This window comes from Asparagus officinalis, chromosome 7, assembly GCF_001876935.1.
Source record: "Asparagus officinalis chromosome 7, Aspof.V1, whole genome shotgun sequence".
NCBI classification, from domain to species: Eukaryota; Viridiplantae; Streptophyta; class Magnoliopsida; order Asparagales; family Asparagaceae; genus Asparagus; species Asparagus officinalis.
Window position 1 is genome coordinate 23,527,157 of NC_033800.1, and position 9,832 is coordinate 23,536,988.

The 9,832-nt window shown below is 32.0% G+C and overlaps 1 protein-coding gene across 1 annotated transcript; it reads left to right on the top strand.

Annotated features, from left to right (window-relative positions):
• Window positions 2,674–9,346, top strand: LOC109848047 (MKI67 FHA domain-interacting nucleolar phosphoprotein-like). Its single transcript, XM_020417320.1, has 9 exons — window positions 2,674–2,787; window positions 2,897–2,995; window positions 3,103–3,214; window positions 3,297–3,352; window positions 4,790–4,837; window positions 4,924–5,021; window positions 7,244–7,313; window positions 7,398–7,508; window positions 9,043–9,346. The coding sequence occupies exons 2-9, from the start codon at window positions 2,912–2,914 to the stop codon at window positions 9,088–9,090; spliced, it is 627 nt and encodes a 208-aa protein (XP_020272909.1). The 5' UTR covers window positions 2,674–2,787; window positions 2,897–2,911; the 3' UTR covers window positions 9,091–9,346.

Here is a 9,832-nt window from a genome sequence, read left to right on the forward strand (position 1 = left end):
ATGGGTCGGGTCATAAACTGATCAACCCGAATGAGCCTGTTTATTAGATTGATTAATTAGGGTTGCCCCAGGTTGACCAGTTTATTACACGTATATGAAATGGGTAGAACAGATGGACTTAAAACTCTGAAGGGAGTTATTGGTTGGGACAAGTTGGGGCTAAGTGGGATAATTGTTCCAATAGAATAATTTTATCCCATTGGAATATTTTGAATGTCGTAAAGTGAGATAATTTAGGATAATAGGACAATTTAAAACTTTGATTTGACTATTCATATGAGATAATTGATGATGTGACACTTATTAAAGTACAATATTATCTATCAATTAAGTCTAAATTAATTTACCTAATTGGTTTAGCATATTATTTGTTATGTTATTATAATATAATACATTATTTTACTTTATACTAAACTATAATATATTATATTATAATTACTAATTAATTATAACTATATTCAATACTATTAATTAATATAATATAACATATTATAATAATATAATATATTATAATAATATGAAATATTGAATAATAATTGATATAATATACAAACAATATATTTAATATAATATTTCAATAATATAATATTTAATCAAATATTATAATATTTTATTTAGTTCAATATAACATTATTTAAAATATTATATTATTATTAAAAATTAGTATTTTTTTTTATTTTATGATAATACTATAATTTAAATAGAATAGTTGATGACATGGCTCCTTATTAAAATATAATATTTATAATAATCATAATATAGTATTAATATGCTCAATATTATTAACTAAAAATATTTTAAATAATATAGTATAATATTATTAACTAAAAAATATTTTAAATAATATAGTATTAATATGCTCAATATTATTAATTAAAAAATATTTTAAATAATATATTATAATATTATTAACTAAAAATATTTTAAATAATATAGTATTAATATGCTCAATATTATTAACTAAAAAAGTATAGTAATTAATAATGCTCAATTACTATTAACCCAAAAAAAAATTGTGAAATAATATAATATCATATTTAGAATTTAATATATTATTATACTTATAATATTATGTAATTTATTATAATTTTTATTATAGTAATAAAATATTATTTAATATTATAACTACAAATATTGACATATATTTAAAACTATTAATTAATTAATAAAGTATAATAGAAAATAATAAATTATTTTATATAATAATTTATAGTATAATATAATTAATATATTATTATATTAAATATATAAAATTTATATTATAAAACATATTTTATATCATAAAAACACTACAACAATATTTTATTCTAACTAATAAAATATATGCTAAATAATACAAAGTGAATATTATAATAATATAATACTAATATTATATGAAATATTATTAATCAATTGTAATAATGATATATAATAATGTTATATTAGATATTATTATATAATATTTTATTATCTTACGTTATAATAACATTTTATAATATAATATAATTAAAATATATTATATATTATAATACAATTAATATATATTAGATATTTAGTAAATTAGTACTTCAAAATTATCTCATTTTCCTCATGATTGTCTCAAAGTTAAGAATGAGGTAATTTTTAGAGCTTGGGATAAAAAGTTTGTATAAAAGTGAGATAATTTTAGGAAAAGTGGAGTTAATTGTCCAAATCTCATTGTCTCAATGAATAACATCGTAAAGTGAAATCTCAATCCCATTATCCCAACAAATAACACCATAAAATCCCAAAAAATTTTCCCACTTATCCCCAAAATTACACCAAACAATAACCTGCTAAGGGTCAAAAAGCATCGGACTCTCATCCCCAAACCCCTCGACTCTCATCTCCAAAAGTCCTAGCCTTATACACAGGTGAGCGGCGGCGGGTGGCGGCTGGAGGCGGCGAGCGGTGAGCGGAGGAGAGTGGTGGTGAGCGGAAGCAAGCGGCGACGGTGAGAGCTTTCTCAACAATAGAGTATTTGGTGGTGATCTCTGTAGCTCTTTAGATATTCAACTTAAAACCCTAATTTTCGATTCAAACGAAGAGTATTATAGTATGAAATTGAATTGGGATTTAGCCCATTGCTTGTTTGTTGCTCCAATTTTCTTTTGTTTTAGTTTTCATTTGAATATATCAATTTCATCCTAAAGTTCTAATTTGACAATTTTATATCCACATTGCGTTAATTAGATAATTTGATGCCCAAACACTTATTGGAATCAAACAACAAGTTATCTAGTATGAATTGAATAAATTGGTTCTATTTCATAATTTGAATTGGGGTTTAATCCATACTTTGTTTCGTTGCAAAAATTTTTATTTATTCTAGGGTTATTCGCAACTTAGTGCTCATCTTGTTGGCGGAAAAATCTTCTGCCAAGATGTAATGAGTTTATGCCGCTTGATCTTCTTTTGTTAAATGATGTTATCTCCCATTGGAGACAACTGTCACGTGTCCTGGATGATTAAGATCTTAAGAAGGAAAAGAGAAATGTAGAGGATTCTTTTTTGGGGAGAAATGTAGTAAGGATAAACGGGTTATTCAGGTTACACATATGAGATCAGATGACCCGTTTAATAAATAGATCGGGTGATATTGACATATTTATTAAATGGGTAGTGACGGGTTAAGCTTATATGGGTTCAATTATGACCCGACCCGAAGCCTTTGCTACCCACTACTAGCCGCCAATCAGAGCCAGCGTAAAATATCTCTCTTGCCTTCACGCCTAAAACCCTAAACGCCCCCAACCCGAAACCCTCACCTCAATCTCTCGAATTCAGGTGCTTTTGTTTTCTTAATTATTCGAGATTTAATCAATCTCATAGGTTCAGTTCGTAGTACTTCGCTATTTATTGTTAATTTCTCCATTATGTTCGTGTTTTGCAATAGTTTGTAAGGATCGAGATGGGTGCGAAAGCGAAGAAGGCGTTGAAGAAGAACCTAAAGAAGGCTGTTTCTCTTCGTACGAATGAGCCTACTGATTTTTTGGTATGTATTTTTTGATATTTTTAAACGTTAAAACTCTTTTTTTTGCGGGGTCTTGGATTTGTTTCTGTTTAATTTATTTTTTCATGCATTTGTAAATTTTTATGTAGCCGTTAGAAGGGGGTCCAGGCCAAAGAATACCTGAAGAACCTGTGGAGAATACGGCGACTGTTTTGTACATTGGCCGTATACCTCATGGGTTTTATGAGGAGCAAATCGAAGGTGATTTGAATTAGTGTTAATTTTATTATTGTTAATGTTCACATTTTTATTCGATTTTTAACCTACACTCTATTTGGTGTAGGCTTCTTTAAGCAATTTGGCAAGATCAAGAGATTTAGGATTGCGAGAAACCGAAAGGTGTCTTTTTTTACTTGCTGCTTTCTTTTGTTTCCTAGAAATGCTTGTTATGGTATCTTAATAACTGTGGGATGTGAACTTAGGAAAATATCTGCTTTGCTACTACGGTGTTTGTGATGAAGGCTGTAAAATCAGTGTTGTTGTTGTTGTTATTATTATTATTATTATTATTGCTCTTGTTGTTGTGTATCTATTTTATTAAGTAAGATATATGTAAGGCCATCAAACTTATTGTTTTCTTTTAAATGGATAAGATGATTTTATTCTAACGTTATCTGGGGTATCGGAGTTAATATGGATATTGCCTAATTCTTCCTAGGTTGCTTCTGTTATGATGTTATGATCAGGGGTGCATTTGTCAATGTTCTCTTTGCCCCTTTTTTCATACTTTTCTTTTTAACATTTAAAATCATGGTTTATTTGCATCTGTAGACAAGCACACAGGCTTGATTTAGATGTTGATTTTGCCAGTTTTATTGGAACATTAAGCTAGAAAAACACTTTATTATGGGTTTTTGCACATCTCTTATTTGATACCTATATACCTTTTCACATCTCTTAGTTGATAATTGTTATTAAGGACTTCCTCTTTTCCCCCCTTTTGGAGATTACTCTCACCTGGAATTAACACATTTCCAAAGTTGGTGGCAACAGGTGAAGTGAAGTGCTTATTTGTGGCGGTTTCTTATGCCGGGTAATGGAAACTTGGCATGGCTCATAACATAAGTAGGGTCTAATTTGTGGTTGAGCTTTAAGACGGAGAATTTGATAAAGACATACTGTGTTTGAACTCCCAAGTTTGATGCATGATATGGTGTTCGAATCTTCATGTTTTAGAATGCAGTACTTCGTGTGATATATTGTGTCCTAAGTTAGTCACAGTTAGTCTTTTGGCTACCTTTCCATTCCAAACAAAGATACGGTTTTTCAAGTTTGCTACTCACTTCTCTCATTGAATAATAGGCATGTGGATGGGTTGTTCCATATCTATCTACTTTGGTTGCAGTTCTTTTGCGTCCTATTACTTTGAAATTTCTTTATTAGTGCATTTACATTTACATGTTGGAAATTCTAGCAGGTTTTTAAAGTAACATATGGTTCTTTTAAAGTAACATGTTGGAAATTCTAGCAGGTTTTTAAAGTAACATATAAAGTATAGAATGTGAGTCCTTTTAGAAGATAATATGCTTGAAACAGGATTATTCTAGTAAAGAACCTCTGTTCATGTTCCGATGGTATTAGTGATGAAATGCATATCGAGGAAAAATGTAACTTTATATTATCGATACCCTATTTGTTTTATTATTACCGTATCATTTGGACTAGACTATCTGTTGTTTGGGACTATGATTTCCATTTGCTTAGTTATTAGTTGACTGAAAAAGCAGCAGTTATATTGTTCTGCTCTATGATGAGTTTCTTTTCACTGATTGGCAGACTGGAAAATCAAAGCACTTTGGATTCATTGAGTTTGAGAACCCAGAGGTACGTGATTTTATATGTAATTGGAGTTTTATCTTTTTTACTCTTTTCAAATTTGTGGAGTATATTCTGGAAATTGTAATCTGCAGGTTGCCAAGGTTGTAGCTGATGAGATTAATGGTTATCTACTATTTGAGCACAATCTTCAAGTGAAGCTTATGCCTCCAGAACGTGTTCATCCAAAGTTGTAAGTTTGAAATTCATATTCTAAAGAACCTATTCATGTGATATAGCCAATTAATATGGTAACGAGCAGTGTATATCAGCATGTTATGGTCAAATAAGAAGACATGAAAATTCTTGAAGATGCAAATTTAAATTAATGAGCTCCGTTATGCTTATGGTGGAATATCATCTTTTATGTGTCAAGGAGTCAGAAATATATTGGATATAGAATTCGTTTAGTGTGCTTTTGGCCTCTTGCTAACGGTTTGCAGTAGAAATGTCTTTAGACGATAAACAAAAGTTATAGACAACGAGAAAAATGATCAACATATTGCAGTGTCATTAGACCTTTTAGAAAGTGACCAGACCTATCTAAGGTGTTATTAATATGTCTAATCAGTATTATTGATATATCTAATCAGTATTACTAATCCTTTGCTGATAACAATACATAATATTAAATAAGGTTCTAAGGTTTTGGCCCCCTAAAGAATCTGTAATTTGAAACAGGTTTGCTAAAATACGGTATTGTAATATAGGTCCCCAATTTTTTTAACTTACACCACATATGTCCACATTGGTGGTTTCTATTTAAATCAAACTCAGGTTAGGTTAACTAGCCCCGAAAATGTTAACCCGTCTGAGTTATCCCCCTCCACCCCACCCTCTCCCTCCAGGGGGGGGGGGATGGAAACCGACATTGAGCAAGCAGCAACATCAGCTGTGAAGTTGAAACATAGCTGTGAACAACAACGGACATTTGTTGATGACAGAGTAAAGCGACAGAGGTAGTATAGGATAAATTAAACAATTTTTTTTTTTTGGGGGGGGTGGCTTGTTCTATAATTTCATTTTCTTGGGGACCTATTTCCCACGTAGGCATTTTTTTAGGACCAATATCTAATAACTTCCATAAGTATATCAGCTATGCAACAAAAAATCATCAGAACTTGAGTGTTGACAAAGCTGTTCACTGAAATGTTGCACTGTTATTTTCTCAAAATGCCTCCTTTTTTATGCAAAACCATCTTTTATTAATTTATTTTGATTTTAGTTGCTTTTGGTCCGTTTTCCCTTGTGTTTTAGTTCGATTCAACTTACGGCGTTTCCAAATGATTGGTCAATCTGCTTAGATTCTAATGTATTACTTTGTCTCCTATATAGTAAACATATATTGAATAATTGAATATGTTATTGATTAGTATTTACTTGCTAGCTACTGGTTATGACCTTTTATGGCATTTATCTCTATACTTTAGTACTTTGGTTTTTAAATGATAGTTATGAAACTAGGTCATTAATTGCTGTACGATATGTTTTTTTTCTTATTCTATAACTTTTTGTAGCTTTCTGTCGTGTATAGATGTATATATGCATTTTTATGTTTCATGCATCTCGTTTTTTTAATCTATTCTTCAACTTTTTCTTTATTTCAGTTCTTTCCTCTTTCCTTTAATTATTTCATTGATGGATTGTTTTTTCCTGCGTTCTTCTCATTATAATATAAGATAAATTTATATTACTTCAGGTCTGATATATGAAAAGAATGAAGAGATTAGTTTAAATTGTAGTGTTGTATTAGCCATTAACAAAATAACACATGGAGAATGCATATAAATTGTGATTTCCACATGGAAGGGCATAGATGAGAATATTATGCATAGCTATTTGGAAGGATCAATATATCTGTTTATCTCCTGCCTCCTGGTTATCTTCATCCATAGGAGATTGTTGGGGCACTGGATTTTAGTCTTAGCAATATATATGTGATGTTTGCTGGTTTACACAATGAATATTAGTGCACTGCAAAAAGAATAATGTCTTGAAGGAATAAACCTTGAGAACCAACTTCACAGTTCACCCGTAGAATTTGGCATGTAAACAGTCATGTGTTTGTTTACAAGTGTTTGCCTGCAAGATATAATTCTTTGGGTTTTTTCTCTTTTTTTTTTGCGTGGGGGCGTTGGGGGGGGGGCAGTGTTGTATGTCAAAACTCATTGATGTTACTGGATGAACAATCTATGGAATTTGCTACATGTAGATTCATTTCTTTAAGCAACAGTAATATGCGTGTTGCAGACCATATAATAAACTATGTGATCACTGTTAATTTGATAAAACTTAAAAGGAGAAAAAAGGATATGTGAAGCTGAATCTCAGAAATTTAAAGAAAGCCTTTATGCTATTGTAGTTGTGAAATTTATAAAACTCTGTTGAGGATGTTTTATTTGTTTTTCTTTGTAGATGGGTTGGAGCAAATCGGAAATTCAGCCCATTGAATTCGAGGGAAATTGAGCGCAAGCGTCATAACAAGGTAAAAGAAGTTTTCAGCAATAACGTTAATTTGAGATTTTGAATGGAGTATTTTGGTTGTATCATTGGTTTGCTATCATTTCAGGAAAGAACCCTTGCTGAACATCAGAAAATGGTAAAAGGAATTTTGAAACGAGATGAGAAGAGGCGTAAGCGGATTGAAGCTGCTGGCATTGACTATGAATGCCCAGAACTGGTAAGCAGAAATCATTCTCTGTTGAGTGTGGCTTTCGAACAAATATAACTTCCATTTTTTATGATTGAAGTGCTCTACAGAAGTGTGAAAATGAATTCTTGATCTACTAAACTATGTCACATGCTTGCATTTTCAAGTTAAATAGTACACAACGTTTTTTTTGGGATTTTCAGCATTTAAGGCTTCAACAGATACTTAGACCTAAAGTTACAATCAACTCTTTCTTCTAATAGCAATTCTTAGAAAACATAGTTGCAAATTAGGGCCTGTTTGGTTGGTTTACCAAAAAAACATGAAATCAATTCCACGACCTGAAACCATTTTTTGGAGTTTTCAGTGGTTTACTTGGAAATGACTTTTTAATTTTTGGTTCACCATGAAATCAACTCTTGAAATGGGTTGCCATCTTTCCTCTAGTTTGGATGGAACATAGAATAATCACATTAACAAATGAGATTTCTTATATATTTTGTGAATATTATTAGGACATTAAACAAACCCAAATGGAACAGATGAAGAGTCATTACAACCTACCCGTAACAATCTACTTACTGCAGCAACCTTTGAGAACATATTTCCTCAGTCTGAATCAAACGAATGGTTTCTACAGCATCAACAAAATAATTGGGAATGGAAAAAACACCAACAGAATCAATCTATATCTTTGACCTAAAACAAAACATATCAATGGAATCCTCAACATTCTTAACTGGCAACTTTCTCATACGGTCATACCCATAAAAAATTATCATAAACTCATCAATAATTTCACAGGACCCCCTTAGTCAGCAGAAGAATCACCCAAGGGAAATTATAGAAAGCTACCCAAGGGTTAGAAAATTTCAGAAAGGAACTTCATTTCTCCGATCATAGAAATTTTACATAACCCCCCTTCAATCTTGCCCAAGTGAACTAAGAGCATAGAGGCCCAGCGGGATCTTAAGCATTGAGACGGCAGAGTAGTGAGAAGTGAGAACCCCTTTCAATTTTGCCCCAAATTAAGCTCTAGGTTTTTCCAATGGAGGCGGCAAAGTGGTGGAAGCGGGAAAAAATTGAGAGAGGGCGGTGAGTGTAATAACCCTAAACCTTTTTATTCTTTGCAAGAAAAGAGACGCAAATTATGTAATTTTTTATTCGTAAATTTTTTTATCTGATCCATTTCGAACGTTTCAACCCTGAAATGGGTTTCATGAATTTGGAGATGTGGCAGGCCTTTTCAAAGGCCCATTTACATAAATTAGCAAATCAACCAAACTGAGGAAAGATAAACATTTTTTGCATTCAGATTTCCATGGATGTCGTGGACGCATGGAAACCTATTTCATACACTTTTTAATGCAAACAAAAACAGCTCCTTAAATGCAACAAGGTCTTGTGCAGCTGCACAAAAGAGACAAGGATTTTTAGTAACTGTTTAAATAAACTGGTTGTAGCTTTTAAATCAAGTAGCTGATATTAATTTCAATAGTATAATAACAAGTTCTTGAAGTCAGAAAAACCATTGCTTATGCTGTTTTCTCTGTTTGTGACACAGGTGGGCGAGAAACAGCCTGCTCCAAAGAAAATCAAGTTTACTGATTGAAGATGAAGACTAGAAGATTTTTGTCGAAGGACTGGGATTTTTCTTTTTTAAATCTCCACAACAATCTTTTGCATACAGTTCTCTATTAAGCATGGGGTGATGTTCGGATCCTTGTAATGTGGAGAAATTTGGGATGGATGATGTTTCTAACTTAAAAAAAATCTCCCCTTTACATGTAGCATTTAATGACTTAAAATTGACTAAGAAAATTGAGACGCTCTTAAGTTCTTGAAGGAAAATTGAATGATTGTTTTGATGTGTACGCGTCCATGCAAGTTTTGTTCCCTCCCTCCTTTTCAATTGACAGTTGTTAGTCTTGTTTTTTTATTCTAAAGTTCTCCAATATTTCCAAGTCATCTTTACCAGGTGGAACACGGATCCTATCAGGACACCCTGCATGCTAGGCTAGGCTGGTGTTTGGAGTCATTCAAGGAGCAACGAGATCTCCAAATTGCCCTCATAACTCCATCAGTATGGCTTAGAACATTCTGCTCAGAACATTCTGCTCGTACATGGTTTTTCTCATAGAATCTGTGCATTACCAGGTGAGTGCACTGTATTTATGGACTTGGTGAGGATTTGAAGCATGGGATTCACGAAACGGACCTGAAAGGTTCTTCTGCAATACTTCAAGGTCCTTCAATAATGATGAGTGGTGGTTGAAATTGATGGCCTAACCTGATCTTGTTTGGTTCTGTTGGGTTTCTTACTATTAATTCCTGTGGTGGACTCGTATTCTCTG

What these genes read in the sequence shown, in the direction of transcription:
- LOC109848047 (XM_020417320.1), top strand. Translation starts at nt 2,912, where the DNA reads ATGGGTGCGAAAGCGAAGAAGGCGTTGAAGAAGAACCTAAAGAAGGCT. An exon ending in GGATTGCGAGAAACCGAAAG is followed by an intron (nt 3,353 to 4,789) that starts GTGTCTTTTTTT and finishes ACTGATTGGCAG; the next exon opens with ACTGGAAAATCAAAGCACTT. An exon ending in ACTATGAATGCCCAGAACTG is followed by an intron (nt 7,509 to 9,042) that starts GTAAGCAGAAAT and finishes TTTGTGACACAG; the next exon opens with GTGGGCGAGAAACAGCCTGC.